The sequence below is a fragment of the Antennarius striatus genome, chromosome 7, assembly GCF_040054535.1.
Source record: "Antennarius striatus isolate MH-2024 chromosome 7, ASM4005453v1, whole genome shotgun sequence".
In the NCBI taxonomy this organism is placed as follows: Eukaryota; Metazoa; Chordata; class Actinopteri; order Lophiiformes; family Antennariidae; genus Antennarius; species Antennarius striatus.
The window spans coordinates 7,620,628-7,642,647 of NC_090782.1; the positions used below are offsets into that span (position 1 = coordinate 7,620,628).

The 22,020-nt window shown below is 40.9% G+C and overlaps 1 protein-coding gene across 1 annotated transcript in view; it reads left to right on the plus strand.

The window, feature by feature from the left end:
- Positions 1–11,262: 11,262 nt before the first annotated feature.
- Positions 11,263–22,020, plus strand: part of pex5la (peroxisomal biogenesis factor 5-like a) — a 95,571-nt gene continuing 84,813 nt past the window's right edge. The window contains exons 1-2 of the mRNA XM_068319261.1: positions 11,263–11,332; positions 11,873–11,991. Of these exons, the coding sequence (XP_068175362.1) occupies positions 11,263–11,332; positions 11,873–11,991 (189 nt within the window). The remainder of the gene's footprint in view (positions 11,333–11,872; positions 11,992–22,020) is intronic.

Below are 22,020 nucleotides of genomic sequence, written 5' to 3' on the forward strand. Positions count from 1 at the left end.
TCCGTCTGCCTTGCCTTACTATAAAAATGGAGGATTACATAGCTCAACTCGAATTTTTTTCGATGCATTTGTTCAGAAGCAGTGGCACATGGTGTTCATTTATAAGTAAACGTAACTTATAAGTAAACATGTTTTTTTTTATAATCAAATGTGATAATTGTGTGTTACATTGTATGTGTAAATAATTCTGTCATGAGACTTTAAAAATGACATGCTGCTAATTAAATGGTGAATAAGCTAAATTGTATATTCATATTTTTGTAAATCTAATTGTGATGAAATCAATGCCCCACCAGCCATGGACCTCCCCGCACGTCACCCGTATAATGATACCATGTGCTGGAAGTGGCCACAACTGGTGATGAGAGCCATAAAAATTGTAAACTCTCCTTCCAGTAGCTAGAGATACCAAAATTCCTCTGACTTTATTAGAAGAAGAATCAGTGTCCCAGGACCTTCATGGAATGGAGTTTACATAGCTGAGCACCTACGTGAACGCGTTTGCACTGGAGCGCTGTGAATTTAAATGAAGATTTGATTAAAGTAACTGAATGCAGGATGAGGTGTCCAAATACTTTTGTACATATTGTATTCTTAAATTATTTTCACTAGATGGTAGTGTTGTATAAGATAACAACACAAACTCCAGGAAATGACCCATGTAACTGGTTCATTTTTCATGAAGTATAATAGACCAAAAACATCTGACTACCACATGTATGTTGTATTTTGATAGGGGTTAAACCCATGTCTTATATAGTATATATAATATGTTGGAGAGACAGATCTGGATCCATGTGAGGTGACAGGAGGGAAACAGAATCTAGTTATACTGTATATCAAATTTAAATATGTTTTCATTAAATTAAATTGGATCAGCTCTAAGTCAATATTTATGACACAAAAACATATAAAAAATATCCACTCTGAAAAAGAAAATGTCCTAATATTTTTCAAGACACAGCATTAACACAGACACAGACACAGACACACACACACACACACACACACACACACATGCGCAGAAAAATAGAGACAGAGTAAGACAGAGAAGGAGATGACTCATTTATATCAGATGTGTTTTTTGAACTATAATGTTGCTTTTTGTGTATTTTAGGTTTAAAGAACAGAAATTTTCTCTGTCAGTTGGTCATACCGCCGCAACAAGTACCAGAGACCTTGCAACCATAGCTCCGAGCAGCCACTTTGACATTGGAGGTGAAGAACATGGTCCGCTCTGAAGCAATGTCCCCAGCCTCCTGCGGTATCTGGAAGAAGCTCTCCCAGAGGTGGGAGTTGCAGACCTCACTGACAAAGGGTTCTGCCAGACGTTCCCAGCAGACTGTCAAAACATGTTTGGGCCTGCCGAGTCTGTCCAGCCCCCTGCTCTGCCAGTGGATCCAGCTCACCACCAGGTGATGACCGGTTGACAGCTCATCCTTTCGAGCTGAGCTCTGACAGGCCCTGTGGGCAGAGGCCCGCCCACCAGGTCCTCACATATGAGCCCCAACCCTGGGCCTGGCTCCAGGGTGGGGTCCCGGTTGCGCCATTCCGGGCAATGTCACAGTCCTTGATATTTTGTCATCATAGGGGTTCTGGTACCACTCTTAGTCTGACCCGTCACCTAGGACCTGATTGCCAAGGGAGACCCTAGCAGGAGCATAAAGCCCCCAACAAATAGCTCCTGGGAACATTCAGACACTCAAACTCCCCCACCACGATAACATGGCAGTTCTTGGGGAATGTACAAAATTAATCTTATTCTTTTATTTTTGATTTAATCATCATATTTTAGTTGTGAATACTGTACCACAACTACATGTAAATGAGCCAATAAGAATTGATATCAGATGGTCTGTTGTATCTGAGAAGGTAACAGGTGACCTTGTGGTGAGGCAATATGACTGAAATGACGAGTGGGAGCTACTTGCTGACTATGGGGTTTCATACCCTCCTCTGAAGTAATCTACATTTAAATGTTCCCATTAGAATGTAATTGATACATTGCTCCATGTGCTTATATGTGACATTAAACACTTGATCTTTTCCACAGAAATATAAACAGAGGTCACCTTATCCCTACCAGTAAAAAAGAAAGATATGTCATCTCTGCAAGCGACTTAGTGCAAGCTTTATTCATGGGAGGCTGGGGTCAGAGTAGATGATAACCCAATGGGCAAAGGGATTTTACCTTGAGACTGCTGCTCATGTGAGTTTTTTGAAACGTCTAATTTAAACTTACAGTATGTCATATACTGTAGATAACTCATTAATATTTCCAGATCTAACACATGAAAAACTAAAAATTTTCAAAACAGCATCAGTAGCCAAAGCAAGAAAGTACTGGATAGTTTGATTTTGTCCTTTCACTTCACCTTTGTCGAGCCTTGATGTTACCACACAGGTTTGCCATAAGAAAACTTTACCCAGTTTGGTTCACTTGAACCTTCCATTTAAAGATTTAGTGACTTTACAATCCCACAGCCTAAAATGGACTAAACAATTGTCTCCCAAAAGAATGTGTCACATCCCTTCAAAATTCTGCTATTAAAGGAGGATAATCCTTCAATTCCCACTAATGACCGTGAAACAGAGCTGAAGAGGTAATAGTGTGTGGGAAGGGCAATGGCTTGAAGAACACAGGAGGCTGTGAAATGAGGAGGAGCCCATTATAGCCAAACTAAGACGCTTCAGCTGGAAAATAGTTTCCAGTGAGCAGGTCAATTTAAAGCTGGGATGGCACAGCTTATTACCTGCAGTTAATGACCAATGGGGAGACATAATATAGAGAATATAGAGAATGTGCAGCATACAATAGAAATGAGACTGACTGATTTTTATTGCTCTTCTTTACACAAGCACTTGAGCATTTTCAGCTCTTGGTCACCAGTGGCTACAGAACAGAAATCTAACAACAGATGAAGTTAAACACAGTTTCTTCCAAATAATTAACCCTTTCTTTTTCATGGGCATTAAAGGTTGCATAGAATTCAATTAATCCCTGTTATGAGAGAAGAATTCCAAAGCTGCTAATCACATTAAGAATAAACACTAAACTGCAATGGAATGGTTTGCGTTGTGTTTTGCTTGCAGACCGACTGCTATCAGAAGGAACCATAGAGAACTACCCAGAAGGAACTTGTCTAGGGTGCTGATGGTATGAACACACACATTTGGCAAAAGATGCTGAATTTTATTTTATTTTTTACATTTTTCTACATTCTGGATATTTTGAAGTGTAAAAACACAAATGAGACAAAATTCAAAAATAAAAGAATTCAGGACATCCACAGGTTATGGATGCTGCCCTGAAGTCTTCATTGAGCAACACCTACATGCCCCCTGGGACTTATCGTGTTGTGCTTTACAGAGGTAATGAAGACAGCCTGGAACAAAGTGGCCAAATGTGATGTCCATCTGGTATTTTAGATTAGTGTTTACCTGATATTGGCAGCATTAGTATTTTATGTGTAAGGACTTCATTTGAACACAGCCTGAGTTAACTCAGAGTTACATTTCATGCAGAAACAGAACACCTGTCTCTCCTTACAGTACTTCTCGTGTTTTGCTTCAGCACTCATCAAGATACTGTATATTAAATGAGATGAAATCAGACTTGATTTCAATGAATCCTCAAAAGCTAAACTTCTGTATTTATTCATTTCAAGTGTAGGGAAAAATTAAACCCCAAATTCAACTTCTCATCCAGTAATGTCAGTTCAGTCCAGTCTCCAGCCTCACAGCCTGCAGCACTGTAGAGCTGGAATCACCATGACACCTGCCATACTAAAAATGGCAGCAGTCAGTACTGAATGGTGTAGCACCACATGGAAGATTAGTGGACAGACAGCATTTTAAATATTTTTTTAAACTTATTTTTATGAAATAATTTTCCTCTGAATTAATCCTCTGAAGACAATCCTTCAGGGGATTAATAGAATATTAAGGCTTTCCCAAAGACACAACATTTCCCCTGTAGAATCCTGTCACTGTGTGTGATTGATTTTACATTTATAGCACCTGGCATGGATGATCGCCGAGGTAGGACAAGCAGAGAACACACACAGACATACGCGCGCACGCGCGCACAAACACACACACACACACACACACACACACACGCACACAATGAATACTTTTTATTTATAGCCACGGTAGCAAGAAGTACTTAAGAGAAGTGATTTGCTACGGCCAGAATGCTAAAAAGCTCACAGTACAGGTATAATAATTACCATCCTCAGTTACACGTTTAGAATGTTAACATTTGCTAATGAGGAAAAAACATAGCTCAGATGGTGGGAGTATAAAAACCTTTAGCTAAATAGAAAGTATTGCTTGAAGATGGCATTATAAGGAGGACATGGTGTAGTAAAGAAGTAAGGATTTACTCTTTTTCAGTTTGGTTCTACAGTCTGAAAATATAAAAAAAATAAAATACAGGCCAGCTGTACATGACAAACCACTTAATCTGCAGCAGAAAAAAAAAGTAACTTGTGTTCTTAGTTTGAGGATGTTATAGGTTTGCTCACATTTATCTTTTTGTTTGTCTGCTCATCCACAAGGCATCGAAATCGCTGTCAAATGGATTTTAGATAAAAGCTGGACTTCCAAGGAGAAGACGATGAAGAATCTGTGAAAGGTTAGATGTTAAATCTACATGAAATATACAGCCAGATCTGACGTTATGAAAAATTTAATGACAATAAACACATCCTCTCTAAGTGCTCTCTATTTATTGAAATGCCAACAGATTGCTTTTCACAAAAATTTCACTATACTTAAGAAAATTAAAAACTTTTTAGGTGGAGATGACCTGAAATAAAATGGCATTTTTCAGGCCAAGACAGAGAATATTGCCACTGTTGCATTTCAATTTTGTCAATGGTAGCAGGTATAGAAGTTAAAAGGTGAGGCTACCAAGATTCCTCCTGAGATAATACTCATGTAAAAACACAGAACGTCCCATGAACTCTACTGTGGAACCATGTAAACATTATGAGATGCTGGGTGTGCATATAGTCAACCTGCTAAAGCATCTGTGGATCCTGTTTTAAGTTTGAGCCTTTTGTTCCTTATCTCTCTCCTGACTCTCCTGTCTCTCAGATATTGATATGAAATGAAACGAGAACTTTTAGAACTGTAGGTGGAAAAAAAGGGTTCAAACAACCTGAGTAGTTGAGAAGATAAATCTTTTAAGGGCTTTGAATAAGAAAAGCCATGGCTCAGCTGTCAAAACAAGAGCAATGATGGCTTCAAATAATTACTTTTTTGGGATATGTATGAGAAAAGAGACCGAAATAGCTGGGGAAAAAAAAGAAATGCCTATTTTTAACCTGCCCTTTGCTTCATTGTCTAATTTTAGTAAAATATTACCTTCCTTAGTTGTCTAGTAGGAGATCTCATCCAACTGCAAAAGGGTCTTTTGAATAGTAGAGCGACAGCTTTGAAAGTGAGGAAAATCTATGACAACTGGACTTAAACTTCTGGTCTCAATCAAATAAGAAAGCTCAGTCCGCAAAGTCATAAACTGTTTTATTGTTTTCAAGGCAATTTGGAGGAGAGAGAGGTGTGAGAGATTCTGTGATCTACTGGAATATGATATCATTGTAAAACACAGCAGTGATGATGGTGTCATTGGCTTAATGAAAAGTTTCACCTTTTCTTTACTCAAAGTAGATGGTGAGCCATTGGCCCAGCGTACAGAACGCACGAGGACAGACTCAGCTTCCAGATTCATGAGCAAAGTATTTGACTCTTAATTGGCCATTTGGGATGTGAGCACTTCTCTCCTCTCTGTTTCCCTACCCCACAGGACTGCTCAGTGGGTCAAGAACTAAACAAAGACAGTAGGGGATTTAATTAGTAGAACGTTAGGTACATTAAAGTTATCAAAATAGCCCACAGATATGCAGCCAGTCTACAATTCTAAATGAAAATCTGCTAAGTCTAAGCAATTGAAAAACATTAGGAGATCGATCCAAGGCTTTTCAACAACACAGAGCAGTAGGGCCTGCTGTATAGACATATATGTAATAATTTCCTCTTTTCAAAGATAAACTGATAGACTCAAAGTATGACAGAGAAAAGAAAGAAAGAAGCTGTTATTAACATTCAACAATTGTACAACAATATTACAAGATAAGATGGGGAGTTGCTGCACCCTGGATGCACTGCCATTATGGGCCAATGGAGCCTAAAGTTCCTTGGACGTATATTTTTCGTAATGATGGTGGAAACCAGAGAATCCCAGCAAACTCATTCAGACAAAGAGAGAACATTCAAACGGCACAGAAAAGCCATGTTGGAAATGCTGGGGTTAGAATCCATGAACTTCTTGCTGTGAGGCAACAGTGGTAACCACTGTGCCACCTTGCTGCCTAAGGAAAGTGACAAACACAACACTCAGACACTAAACTCATCTCATCTTACAGTATTGTATATATGTGTTTATGAGGGTTTTCTTCTTTTAAAAACTTGTCACAACAACTTCAGTTGACATTGTTGAAACTATTCACATTTAACCTGTAGCCCTCATGTCCTCCCCCACTACATCCATCCACCTCTCCTTTGTCTTCTACCCACAGTGACTGAATTTACATCGATACCCTTTAGGTTAGTTACGCTGGTGGCGGATATTGTTAACAAGGGTCACATTCGATCTAGTATGTAATTCTTTAGATGAACCCTCATATTTGTTTTTCCTTGATTCCCCTTTCTGTCACCTCTGTATATGTATGAACTTGAGACAGGCCTGCAGTTGACACTGGCTTGTCCATCAAATAGCGCAACAATTGAATTGAAATAACTGAACTGAATTTTCTATGAAAAAAGAAAGAATGGAAACCCTCATACTTTCACTTGTGTGGAGATACACAGTTATTAAGGCTTCAAAAAGTGTCTATTAGTTACTGTATTTAGAGGCAACCTCTAGAGAAACTGAGATCAAGTGAAGTCAAATGAAATTCCGGACAAAAGTCATAACACACATGAGAGGGTGTGTATTTTTTTTGGTTGTTTTCGTTGTTTTTTCCTTGTTTCTGCATATCATTTTTACATTTCACAAGCACAGGAATTTGGCAAACAAAAGTAATTCTGAAGCCAAATGTCAGGTTTTCAGGAAATAGTGAAGAGGCTTTGTTAAAAGTGTCAACGAGACATGATATAATGAGCTTCAAGCAGATGCTTTGTGACAGTTATGACTTTTACAATGTGTTGCTCTCAAAGACCTCAAATTAAATAGGGCTGTAAAGCTTTCCACCGGTTCTGTCGCCTTCATTCATTCATTCATTCATTCATTCATTCATTCATTCATTCATTCATTCATTCATTCATTCATCACTAAATTGGATTCACTAAATCAAACACTTGTTTTAGCTGCTGTTATTGTTTGACAGACAGGACACAAAAACTGAACCAAATAGTGCTGTGACAGCAGATTCCAGTAATCATCATTCCTTTATATTTAGATGAAATGTTTTAAAAGAAAAGAATATTCACCAAAACACACTCCATCATTGTCTCTGGATCTACCAGGACACACATACACTAGTGGGTTTTTTTCTTGCCGACATTCAGCTGACCCCAACGAGTCCTTTTACTGTACATGTCCTTTCTGTTGACTGGACAAGGAGTGTCCCCTGAGCTGACCACACAATCAGTGGGTGTAAACAATCGACTGCAATATAAATGAAGATCAATCTTCTCAGTGTGAGTAGACTGCAGGGAAACAACACATGTTTTCACCTGAGACAGAAAGAGCCACGGCTGCAAGGATCCCTTGGTTGTTGTGAGGACATAATCCTGGGAACGTAAAACAATATTGCAGATATTTGTGATCTATGTGTCTGTTATTTTGTATTGTATACTTTTGTCAAGTGGCAATTGATAGAAATTGTGTTACCAGAGATTGTTTAAAACTCAGTATATCAAAGACGTAGGCGCTAGAAGAGGGGTATTCAATTAAAAGTCACAGAGATCCAGTCCAGACTAACATGTTCAGAAAGCATGAATAAAAACTGACTCTTTCAGGGGAAAAAATGCAAACAGAACTTTTTTCATGAGAGAAAGGGGCATGTGACCTGTCAGTAATTTACTAGTACACAAGTAACTTCATACACAGGCACCTTGACTGTTTGGCACAGCCCCCTTCTCTTCGCCCACCATAACAAGGTGGTGGGAAAAGAGAGAGTGGTGGTCTCTGTCATGTGTGGTGAAAGAGACCACTGGACTTCGCCAGCATCTCTTTTATTGCTGCATGTAGGCCCTCTCCTCTTGTGTGTTTTTCATAGTGATGTTACACTCAGCTAAGAGCTCCTTATCTTTGTGAAGGAACCTGACACACACACAAAAGCTACACCTCATCAGTGGCCACAGATATGCATGGTGCTCTCTGAATAGCTGCATCAAGCTGTAATATTTCTGATTTTCTGGTTGCTGTTGAAGCTGACATTGGGAGTTTTTCCACACATCTTTGTTTTCCCTCAAACAATGTCTCAATAATAGCTTTTAAGCACTTATTCACAACTCTCCCATCACTAAAAGATGTTTATGTTACCCCAAAATCCACCATGCCTTTAGTGAATATTTGTTTGCATTTTTACCGCATAAACTGTAGTAGCAGCTCCCACCATCTGTAGCCTCGACCGTCAGTAAAAATGCACCAAGAAAATGTACTGGTGAATTTATTATGGTGTGGTCACGGGTCCGGATAGAACCATCACGGGGTCCGGACCGCGGTCTGCCATTTGGTGACCCCTGCTCTAGAAGATAATAATTTTTCTGGCATATGTCCGACTGACAGCCAAACAATCAAAACAACATTTAAGCCTACTTGTCAAAGGCAGCATACAGTCCCCTGACCTACAATATGAAGTCAATGATGGGGTTCCAGCAGTAAAAAATCATTCAAGTCTTTAGTTCTGAAGAAGTCTCTTGGATGAGATGTGAAATATCTTCAACCCCCCCTTATTTAAGCTAGTGCAGTTGATTTTTTTTTACTCTTGATTTACCTCCACCTGGACGACTGAGAATTTCAAGTTTTTCAAACATGCTTCATAAGTATAGAATCAAAAGTGACTTTTAAAAACGTCCATCCCCATTTTAATGTCATTATGCGGGCCTTTGCAAGGCAGCTGCTGAAGCAAGCCTCATCGACAAACTGAACAAAAATAATTCATTCGAACAGCAGAGGGACAGGATGGCAACGTGAGTTAAGAGAAAGAGTCAGCTCCTTTCTCCTTGTTTAGTAATTCTCTGCAAGCCCCACTGGACACAAACGTTCCAAAAGTGAGCAAACCATTTAACAGCTATAGTGTTAGCAGATACAACGCAAATCCCTACGAGCCTCTGCGTTCTTCTTTAGGCTAGTTTTTTCCAGCCACTGGTTTGATTTCTTGATGTCCAGTCATTTGCTCTATCTTCTTGTGATTCATGTTATGGAGGACCGTTGTCTTCTTTGTCCTCCTCAACTTCTGTCTGCTGCTATTGGAGGCACATCAAGCCTCATATATTTATGAACACTCCTTGTTTCATCCCATCTCTTAACTCTGACACTCACTAATCCTCCCTCTTCCATTCTGATGCTTTCACTGCAGATCCTTGTCAGATGGTCTGTGAATTAGTGTTTATCCATCCATACATCCATACATCTTCCACCGCTTATCCATAGTCAGGCCGTGGGGCAGCAGCTTCAAAAGGGACCCCAAACTTCATATTCCCTGGCCACAACCAGCTCTGACCTGGGGATCCCAAGGCGTTCCCAGCCCAGTGTTGAGATGTAATCCCTCCACCTGGTCCTGGGACTGCCCCGAGGTATCCTCCCAGCTGGACGTGTCAGGAACACCTCCCTAGGGAGACGCTCTGGAGGCATCCGCACCAGATGACCAAACCACCTCAGCTGACTCCTTTCTATGCAAAGGAGCAGTGGCTCTGCTCTCAGCCTCCTGTGAATAGCAGTGTTTCTCACCCTATCTTTAAGGGAGACACCAGCTGTCCGCCTGAGAAAGCCCATTTCGGCTAGTTTTATCCAGGGTCTCATCGCTCGTGACCATCAGTGTTGATATCTCACTTCAAACCACAAACCTGTTGTTTCACAGGCACTGACATTACTGTACCTAAGTCTTAGATTTCACAATCTATAGGATGATTATACATTCATGCAACTTATTGTCAATACATGTTTTTCCTCAGTGTGTGTTGAGATATGTTACAGCCTTCTGTGATGCAGGATGTAGAATACAGTAACTGGATGAGCCAACGTAGTGTTGTGTGGGGACCCGATCATCAGAGCATGTTGCATACTCAGAGTACACGTCTATGCTGCTCACTAACTGCCACATTACATTTAATATTTGTGTTTCAGACCGGGATTGCACACCTCCTCCTCCACACGTAAGAAAAACAAAAGTATCCTCCATATCAATACGGAATAACTTCAACAATATAAAAATGTGTTAACAAATGTTTGTGGTTCTACAAAAATAAACATGAAAACACTATTTGGAAATATATGCAAATCATTCATCATAGCACTGCTAGAAACAAAGAAAAACAAAAAAATAGATGCAAGAAAAAAATCACACACGCACGCACACACACGCAAGCATAAGCACACAAAAACCCCTGAGAGGGGACAACAGTACACAACTGAAAGACAGAAGTATCGCAAGTATCAGTCGAAGTATCATTTGTATCCATTCAGTAAATATGAAAATATATTGTCAGTGTATGAATATTCAGATTTACATTATGCTCATGTAATTCTCATGTAATCAGAAGTCTTTGCAGACTTTAGCTGAGATGTAAACTGCAAGGGGAAATGTCTAACAAGTAAAATTAAAGGGTAACCCTTTTACTGTAATTTCAAGATATTGTGAAATGATGTGTATGAAGAATTTTCTCAGTGATCTGCTTTTTTCTTTTGTTTTCATTAAATGGAGAAAAATGAATCATTTCTCAAGTTCTATTTCAGCTGCAGCCACATGCCAGCTATTCACTCATCAGCCTGTAAAATCCATTCATTCCATCCATCTTCAACTGCTTACCAGGGCCGGGTCGGATGGGCAACAGTCTAAGAAGTGATGCCCATACTTCCCTCTCCCCATACACCTCTTCCAGCTCCTCTGGGGGGATCCCAAGGTGTTCCCACGCCAGCCGTGAGACATAGTCCCTCCAGCGTGTCCTAGGTCTTCCCCGAGGTCTCCTCCCGGTAGGACATGGCCGGAACACCTCCCCAGGGAGGTGTCCAAGAGGCATCTGGAACAAATGCCCGAGCTACCTCAGCTGGCTCCGCTCAAGGCGGAGGAGCAGCGGCTCTTCTCTGAGCTCCTCCCTGGTGACTGAGCTCCTCACCCTATTTCTAAGGGTGCGCCCAGCCACTCTACAAGAACTTCGTCTTGCAACTCAGCTCCTTCTTCACCACGACATACCAATACAGCAACTGCATCACTGTGGAAGCTGCACCAAAACGTTTGTCAATCTCACGTTCCATCCTTCCCTCACTCATGAACAAGACCCCAAGATACTTAAACTCCTCCACTTGGGGCAAAGACTCTCCACCAACCAGAAGAGGAACATCAGGACACCACCCTTTTCTGGTCGAAAACCATGGCCTCGGATTTAGAGGTGTTGATCCTCATCCCACTTGAGTCACACTCAGCTGCAAACCCTTCCAGTGCACGCTGAAAGTTCAGGTTTGATGAGGCCAACAGGACAACATTGTCTGCAAAAAGCAGAGATGAAATCCTGTGGTCCCCAAACCGGATACACCGGTCCTGGCTGCACCTAGAAATTCTGTCCATAAAGATTATGAACAGAATCAGTGATAGAGGGCAGCCCTGCCAAAGTCTGACAAGGTCCACCTCGGTGACTTCAGCTTTGGTGATGGACGAGTCCCCCTCTGAGACCTCAGGCTCTGCTTCCTCTGTGTATCGCAGATTCCTCAATTCCATGTGGTTCCTGGAACACATTAACCGCAAAGACCGAGGGCGCACTGTACTTCTGAACCTCAGTGACTATAGCTAGTAAAGTTTTACTATATCACTGGTGGCTTCCTTACCCACAGCATCAGGAACAATCGTTTTTCTGTCTGTACAACTTATGACATTTTTGAATGGTGTGTTTAAAGAGGACAAGCAATAAATCCAACTTGTAACATAACACTGGAACTTTTGCCAAACTTGAATGAAGGTGTTCTTGATATCAAGATAAAATATGAAGGACAGGGGAGTGACGGTATTGTGAAAAATGTCTCAATGGATGGGAGGAATATTCAAATCGATATACTCTGCTGCAAAAAACTGAAGCCACAACAGCCTGATTGTATTAAAATTCAATTTGGACTTTTCACTTTTCACACATGAAACTCAAACATCCACCTGCTGCTCAAACACTACAATATGATGCAAGAGTGTCTAATCAAGACGCAGCCATCAGCGTCAATGCTGAAGATTTCCTCCATCATTTTATATTAAATCACCAAAGGAATGAAAATATAAAATCAAGTACAGCAAGACCTAAAAGGTCATCACATCTGATACTCAGTGGCCTTCCTAAATTTTTGTAAAGAGAATGTTACCATTTATATTTCATCATAGTGCTGGGTGTATAATAGAAACTAGAATGTCTTAAGTGTGTGTGTGTATGTGTGTGTGTGTGTGTGTGTGTGTGTGTGTGTGTGTGTGTGTGTGTGTGTGTGTGTGTGTGTGTGTGTGTGTGTGTGTGTGTGTGTGTGTGTGTGTGTGTGTGTGTGTGAAAGTCTATTGTTGTACACACACTTAAGCATTCCAAGTAAAGAATAGAAAAACTATTAACTCCTTCAACAACAACAACATAAGGGATTTGTTTGCGTTACATAAGAAAGTGCTCTTTTAAATACTCTGGCACTTTTATTCTTTTCTCAGTCCCCGCTTCTTGGCAAGGATTCTATCTATCACGTGTCAGGAGTCTGGTTGTAACTTGAACAACTGTAGACAGATGACCGATGTTCTTAGCATTTAATAAAAGGAGCACCTCTTCTTATAATCTCTGAGAAGCTTAGCGTGGAAGAAAACAGCCTTCAACTGAGTAGCATGGGACCAAGGCATGAGACTAATAGAAGAAACAAGAAGAGTCAAGTATTCAGCATTGGATCCAATCTGACAGTCCTAGCTCCACTGTGTTTTTATGACCAATAAGTATAATAACTTTATGATTTTGTATAATATAGAATTTATAAAATGTACCACCCTCAGCTCTCACTTATACGTCTATCTTCACATGCTTGTCAATCCCAATATAAACAAGGCAGTCAGAGACTGCAACATCCCCCGACACCCCTGAATCTAAAATGTTACCCATAATCCAACATGTAACTTGTGCATTGTATTTGTCATGAGGTTTTAGAGATGTGACCCTGAAAAGGTATAAAAGTTAAAATATGACCCTTGCCTCCCTGAATATAACGCCTTTTGTTTTGTCTTTCTCTTCTATCTATCCGGTTCCTGAGATATGCGCAAAAATATCAGGAGAACCAGCAACATTTATCACAGGCAATGAATGATAAAGAATTCTGAAAATGCAGTACCTGCTCTGCATTTCAAATGCCTAAACCATGTGTTACACTTCAGTAGCTGCTAATAAGCATATTTGACTCAGGTTTATTTTGTTATTGTATTTTACAAAAGCCTTCGACCGTGTGTTTTGAACACTCGGGTGAAGAGAAGGGCAGAGCTGTCAACTGATCACCACCTGGTGGTGAGTTGGGTCCGTTGGTGGAAGAAACCTTTGGATAGACCTGGTAAGCCCAAACGAGTAGTGCGGGTGAACTGGGAACGTCTGGAGGAGGACTCTCTCCGTGAGGCCTTCAATTCACACCTCCGAAGGAGCTTCTCGTTTATCCCTGTGGAGGCTGGGGGCATTGAACCTGAATGGTCGATGTTTAAAGCTTCCATTGATGAAGCTGCAGCTAAGAGCTGTGGTCTCAAGGTCTTGGGTGCTTCAAGGGGCGGTAACCCTCGAACACCGTGGTGGACCCCGGTGGTCAGGGAAGCCGTCCGACTCTAGAAGGAGGCCTTCAGGGGCATGTTGTCCCTGGGGACTCCTGAAGTTGCAGTTGCAGGGTACTGAAAGGCCAAAAAGACTGCAGCCTCGGCTGTGATGGAGGCAGAACAGAGGGTGTGGGAGGAGTTCGGAGAGGCCATGGAGAAGGACTATCGCACGGCACCACATTTGTTCTGGAGGACTGTCCGACACCTCAGGAGGAGGAAAAGGGGTTGTTGAGGGGCTGTCGTGGATGACACGCCTCTTTAACATTGCGTGGAAGTCTGGGACAGTGCCGAAAGAGTGGCAGACTGGGGTGGTGGTTCCTCTTTTTAAAAAGGGGGACCAGAGGGTGTGTGCCAACTACAGGGGCATCACACTCCTCAGCCTCCCTGGGAAAGTTTACTCCAAGGTGCTGGAAAGGAGGGTCCGGCCGATTGTCGAGCCTCAGATTGAGGAGGAACAATGTGGGTTCCGTCCTGGTCGTGGAACAACGGACCAGCTTTTTACTCTCACAGGGGGTTCCTAGAGGGGGCTTGGGAGTATACCCATCCAGTCTACATGTGTTTTGTAGACTTGGAGAAGGCGTATGATCGAGTTCCCAGGGATATACTGTGGGAAGTACTGCGGGGGGTGAGGGGGCCTCTCCTCAGGGCCATCCAATCCCTGTATGCCCAAAGTGAGAGCTGCATTCGGGTTCTCGGCAGTAAGTCGAACTTGTTCCGAGTAGCTGTTGGCCTTCGCCAGGGCTGTGCTTTATCACCAATTCTGTTTGTGATTTTCATGGACAGGATATCGAGGCGTAGTCGTGGTGAGGAGGCTGTACAGTTTGGTGGCCTGAGGATTGCATCGCTGCTTTTTGCAGATGATGTGGTCCTGTTTGCGTCATCAGCCTGTGACCTTCAGCGCTCACTGGTCCGGTTTGCAGCCAAGTGTGAAGTGGCGGGGATGAGGATTAGCACCTCCAAATCTGAGGCCATGGTCCTCAGCAGGAAACCGGTGAACTGCCTTCTCCAAGTGGGGAATGAGGTCCTTCCGCAAGTGACGGAGTTTAAGTATCTTGGGGTCTTGTTCACGAGTGAGGGAACAATGGAGCGTGAGATTGGACGGAGAATTGGGGCAGCAGGAGCGGTATTGCAGTCGCTTTACTGCACTGTTGTCACAAAGAGGGAGCTAAGCCGAGAGGCAAAGCTCTCCATCTACCATTCAATCTTTGTTCCTACCCTCACCTATGGTCATGAGCGATGGGTCATGACCGAAAGAATGAGATTGCGGATACAAGCGGGTGAAATGGGCTTTCTCGGACGGATAGCTGGTGTGTCCCTTAGAGATAAGGTGAGAAACACTGCTGTTCGCGAGGGGCTCAGAGTAGAGTCGCTGCTCCTTCGTGTGGAAAGGAGTCAGTTGAGGTGGTTTGGGCATCTGGTGCGGATGCCTCCGGGACGCCTCCCTAGGGAGGTGTTTCTGGCACGTCCAGCTGGGAGGAGACCTCGGGGCTGACCCAGGACCAGGTGGAGGGATTATATCTCAACACTGGCCTGGGAACGCCTTGGGATCCCCCAGTCAGAGCTGGTGGATGTGGCCGGGGAAAGGGAAGTTTGGGGCTCCCTGTTGAAGCTGCTGCCCCCGTGACCTGACTATGGATAAGCGGTGGAAGAAGGATGGATGGATTTTACAAAAGCTTTTTTCAGTTCTAAACAAAGAAGTGCACAGCAGCTTCATTTATCTTAATTTTACACACGGTATGCTACACACAATGATGACTGACATGTTTAAAACAGGGAGTGGGTCCAATGAAGACAAGGCGTGAACAAGTTATTTGTAAAGTAAATCTATCTATATTAACACTAGTTTTGGAAATCCGCTTTTTCAGTTTACACAAGATGAGGTCAAATGTAGATACTACGTATGTATAGGCACTCACAACACAGTGTGTATATACTTGTACACACAGAGACTATGATTTTCTGATTTAAGCCTATGGACCCGGATTCTGTTTGTTTGTTTGCTTCCTTGTTTGTTTGTTTGTGCACTTGTGACATTTGAAAATGAAATGAGGAAGACTTACCACACACGTCAAAGTCTTTGTGAGTCAAGGAAAAAGAAACTCTTTCATGGTGTTCATATAATCTGTTTGTGAGAACAGACAGTTTGGTTGTTTGCTGTACCAGATATTGCCGAGGAATATCTGTGTATTCATGACAACAGCTCAGCGGAGTACTCTGCATGGTAATGGGTACTAATGCTCTTGGGCTGCCCTGTAATTTATGTCCTTATGCTATGGCAGAACATACACCAGCGTGAAAGATGGGATTCATAAAAATTATTTGACAATGAAAACTGTCTACTGAAATGTCTTCCAGGATTACTGGTCTGAACTGGCCTCATTTTTTCTTTCTGCCAAGACCTCTAAGTGGCTGATGTGTCTAATATGCACCAACATCATTATGAAGCTAAACATGAACATTTAGTCGAATTTTCCATAAGTCTGAATATGTGGAATATGAGTGAGCTCAAAGGCCAGATGCATATGGAACTTAAAATAAGGCAGACTGGTGGCACACTGTTGTAGAGGAAGCTGGACATTTTCCAAGGGTATATCTCCAAAAGGACTGTTCACATTATCCATTAATGAAACCAAGGTGCAGGTTGTTCATGCAAAAACAGATCGGAAACCTCTGGGATCATATTTGACAACTTGATTGTTGGAATTAAACCAAGTGATGCACTTTTACATACACTCTACAATTCAGAAGTGATGTTACACTACAGAATCAGTGTAACATCACTGGACAATTACATGTTCATTCTAGCATTCACTTATCTTGCTGTTTCAGGACTTCAGGATGAAACAAGTTCCCCTGTATTGTTACCGATAAGCGATACCGATAAATTAGAAAAATAATTTATTCGAAGATAATACTGTACAAGACACTTGGTGCTTCTAGTTTATACCACCCTTCTGTTAGAACTGTTTTCTGTGCTTTCTGCCATGTTGGGAGGAAAAGATTTAACCTTTGTTATTTGTGTGCAGTGGAAGCTTAGTAAAATGTAAAATTTGTTATTGCTGCAGTTACTCACCTGGACACATATAGTAAAGCATGCAAATGAAAAAAGGGGTCATCATTGTTTGAAGGTGGTCTGGTTCAGCAGGCTAAATACAACCTGCTTTTATCACTCACCAAATAACTAAATACAGTAAAAGCAAGCAGAACACTTTAACAATCAGTGGGTAGTGAAATCAAAGCTTGATGAACCCCTTGATCTACTTCTCATCAAGACAATCCTGCATTTACTGATGAATGTGAATACGTTTGCATGAATATTCCTAGTCTGGTTAATCTGGAGCACTTGAGAAAAGGGTTTCGGAAATGAATGGGGTCTGTGCATGAGCTCTAGTCATCTGGAGGAATATTTGAGAGACATAAATCATCAATCCCATGTCATGCACAAATCACCGCAGCAGTGAAGCCAGCAGAGCAACTGGACATGTCATCTGGTCATTAAAGAACCAGACCTTGTCACAGCGCAACATTAAAGAATTATCTGACCAATATTACAGGACTGATGCTTGCAAGAAACAAGAGCTGCAAGACTAACGTACTAAGAGACACTATTGCGCTGAAGATTTTGTAATTCCCTAAAAAACAATCTTACATTCTTAATTTTTCATACATTTAGGATGCAAGTGATATTGGATATATATGAGATAAGTTCATTTATATCACATAACACATACATGAGACATGTTACAACCATAAAACCCTGGCAGTATCAACTACTGAAGATAAGAAGCCAGTATCTACTGCATAAACTCCATAAAGGCTTATTGTCCGGTTTTTCTCTACATTAGCTTTACTTTATCTTATCTTTATCTTATCCTGTCAATGATGTCAGGCTACATCTAAGTCCTTTACCAGGGGCGAGAAATGCCTAACAACGCCTCCCGTCTGTCTTGGTTGACCAAGACCGTATATTTACAGTAATCAAACTCCAACTGGAGTACAGCAGATACCAATAAAGAAGTGTTATACCACCAAAACTTGACTTGAATGCCATTAAAGCTCTTATAACTACTATAAGACTGATGACAGCTTTATGTCTCTGTGCTATGTAAACATTTAAGATTTCGATTTTAGGTTTAGGTTCATGTATTTTAGTCGTAGAGTCAAAAGTATCATTAACACTAAATTTTGAAAAAACTTTTCCATCTTGAAAAACTGAATCAGAGTTTTATGTTTTCACGTTTTTGGCAAAAAATTTAATTTATTCGGTATTTGTAAGAACTCTTATAGTTACAATTTCATTCTTGAGTTCATTCCATAAATGATTCGACCATTCTGGATACACTGTTATGTACAGTAATTTATAATATTATAATTCACCGCCAATTTTGATTACCGACTGATGAAATCATTCTAGATTTAGTTCCACACCAGACAGAATGAGCAGTTACACAGGTTATTTCAGGACCTGTTTGCATAATGAAAGCATCAGTCAGTTTCATAAGCATATTTTTAGCATACTTCAGCTGACTATTACTGGATAATTTCTCATCCCAGATGGTTTCAAAGGGATCTGAAAAAAACAACCTTCTGAGCAGCAGTATTGCTCAAAGATGGTCTGACTTTTAGTTATGACTGCAAAAGGATGTATGTTAACTGGCTTTCCTGGTTCTCTTACTTTTCTTGTAGTCTCACAGTGATGAATTGTATTTGCAATCTGAAATATCTAAACCTCCATAATTGAAGATGTGAAACAATTCAATAGGAGTAATACACATTTGAAGAATTTACGTCTGTTGTAAGCCGATCTTTTGTGTCCTTACTGATCAATTTATAGATTTTATTTGCTCTATTTTTGTCATTCCCCTCTTCAGCTATGTGTTGTGTTTGCACCTATTCACTGACATGTCCTCTGGACATCAGATTAGGTGTTATTCTGATAGTTTTGCCATCTGATAAATCACAATAAATCACATTTCGTCTGAGGTGACCTGATGGAATGTATGCTCTTTTCAGCAACTAGGTTTGATGTTGAAAAAAGGAAAATATCTGCTGTATGACCAAACAAAAAGTCCAACAACATCACCGTGGTGTACAAACCATTAGTGCTGTTGTTCTATCTTAAATACAGCATTCTGAATATTAAAAAGTACAGGACTAAAGTCTTGTAAGGTCATCAAGAAACAAATAATAACACTAATCTCCCTTAATAAGGATGCTTAAACACAGGTACCTTCAAACTGCTCAGAGACAGAGAAGGTCAGACTCGTCTCGTGCAAACAAAGCATGAAAGAGACGTCATTGTAATCCATTTCACAGCATGACAAACAAATGACCAGGACAAATGACCATAATTTCCATTTTATCTTTTATTGTGTTCTTGACACACACTTGTGACTTGTTGTCCTGCTTGTACAACAGCCGACTTTCTGTAAATCACTTTTTAAACAAGACTGTGCAGGCCATTTCACTTTAACATATGTATTCACTTGAGAAATTACAGTATCAAGGTACAACATGCATGGACATGCCCATGTCTGTGCATGCATGTTGTTGGGAAGACTTCCTCTTACGAATTACATTCAGTAATTCCCAAGTGCAGATTACGACACTTGACAGTGCTTTATGTATGTGATGCAAATTTGTTAAGGTCTGAGTGGCAGGAGCAAGGATGAGTAGGATCAGCTCAGTGGAAGACAGTTGTCACATCTCGGGTCTAATAGTTTCTGTTTGTTTTCTTTCTGTTAACATATCATATCATTCCAGATCCTGTCTCATCTTCAATCAGTTCATTCCCTGCACCTGCCGTTTCTCCACACACCAACAGCCACTCCCCAATCTGTCCCCCCACTACAAGTGCCAGCTCAACCTTCTGCTCTCTGCCAGATTGTTTAGTGTTCGCCCTGACTCTCCAGCCTATGATTTCTGCCTGTTGTTACAATTCTTGTTTCTGACCCAGCCTGTTTTCCCTGCCTTTCGTCGACCCCTCCTTGGATTTGTCTGCCTGATTTCGAATGACCTTCCTGTGTACGACCTCGTCTGGTTTTTGGACTCTGCCTGTTTGTCTGTCGTTTGGATGTTGGACTGATTACCCGGTACCTGACCTCTGCCTAAAATATTAAACCTGTTCTAAGACTTAATTGGACTACATTGCCCCCATTTGAACTGACTTAAATTATATCAGCCAATAGTGACACATGAGATGAAATTGAGGTTTAAAATTTTAATCAGCAAATCTATTCAGTGACTTCAGTGTGTCTGCTATTAATGGACGTGCTAAATGTGCAAAGCGCATCTATCTTTGTTCTTTGCCATGATCATCAGACATTACTTAACCAAAGTTCTGTGAAGTCATTGTATTCTGATTTTTCATTTATCATCTTCATTGTATCTTTGAAATTCAGAGACCTGTTCTGGGAGGCCTATTCAGAAATGAGCATCACCATCTGTGACTTTTAGAGCTGTCAGGTAAAGATTGAATTCTGGTGGTGTGAAGACTTTGAATATATAGTCAAAAAAGCAGAAGATGAACGGGCCTGGATTTTTGGAACTAAAAACAACGCTCTTGCTTTTGAGCTAAACTAGTCATTCACTTCTTCGAAACTTAATTTCTAAATTTTTTGACAAATCGGGATGGAACTGATGTGGACAAAGCAAATTGTTGTCTTTTTTTGCTTTATTATCCAACACTAACATAAAAGTTTTGTCTTTCATTACAGCTTTCTCTTTTAGTCTAATAAACAGACCATTACGTTTTTATTTAAAACCCAAAACAGGCCCTTAGCTGTTATGAGTTCCAGATGGAATATCATAGAAAGGAGAATTTAACGTTCAGTGATTCCAATTTTGTGGGGGGGGGGGGGTTCATTAATTTTCAAGATCAAGTTGCTGCACTTCTGAAGCAGATAAAACATTTCAATTCAACAAATTATTTTTTCCATCAGAGATAGAAAAACGCCTGCTGTCTTGAATGAAGAAGTAAATCCACTCATCTCATTCATAAAAAGAAACTCAAAGGCAAGCATATGCATAACTTTCATCTCACTTCAAATGAAGGTGTTACTCTTTGCTGATTAAAATATATAGGTGGTATGAAAGACTGACAACCTATTTATAGACCGCCATTTCTACTTATTTTCTATGTGGGATGAAGATAATGAAAGAACTGAGAATGAAAGAGCTACTGTCTCTTTTTCCTGCTGTTGAATGCATAATATGGGGTCTTTGATTTTTTTTTCCTGCCAATTGGTAGCAATCACTCAAAAAGAGCATCTAAAAATAAAACTGAAATTGAAGAAAAAATACTGGATAATGATAGTAATTGAATAGTCATTTTTCCTCAAATTTAATTAAGAAAAGTGTAAATAACTAAAATGACAATCTGATGTTTCAAAATCTGTTTATGCTGGCAAGTAGGGAATTATTTGAAGTATAGAGTAGAAAGAGGCTGGGGGCTGTAAAGTCCCTCAGTTCATGCATATTGTTGTAGTGAAAACTAATTGCATGACCTATATTCATCTATTTACATTCAGTATTAAATGGAGTCAAGCGAATAACAATGTCTGATGGTTGCTATGAGGGAGGTGCTTCTATATTGCTCAGTCCTGCATTTTGGAGGGATCAGTCTGTGGCTCAAGGAACTCCAACGAAACGCCTCCGGAGCATGACATAGGTAAGTGACATTGTGTATGACTGTTTATAGGAGAGGATTCGCTCCTTTGTCCCCTGCTGAACTGTGTCAAATTTAGTTCCTATGTAATAGCAGGCCTTCAATGTAGCTGCAAGAGGACACAAGCCAGTGTCTTATTGCGCCGGTCCCAAGCCCGGATGAATACAGAGGGTTGCCTCAGGAAGGGCATCCGGCGTACAACTTTTGCCAAATCAAACATGCAAATTAAACCTATGACTTCCATACCAGATCGGTCGAGGCCCAGGTTAACAACGACCGCCATCGGCGCTGTTGACTTACAGGGTGCAGGTGCAAATTGGACTGCTGTTG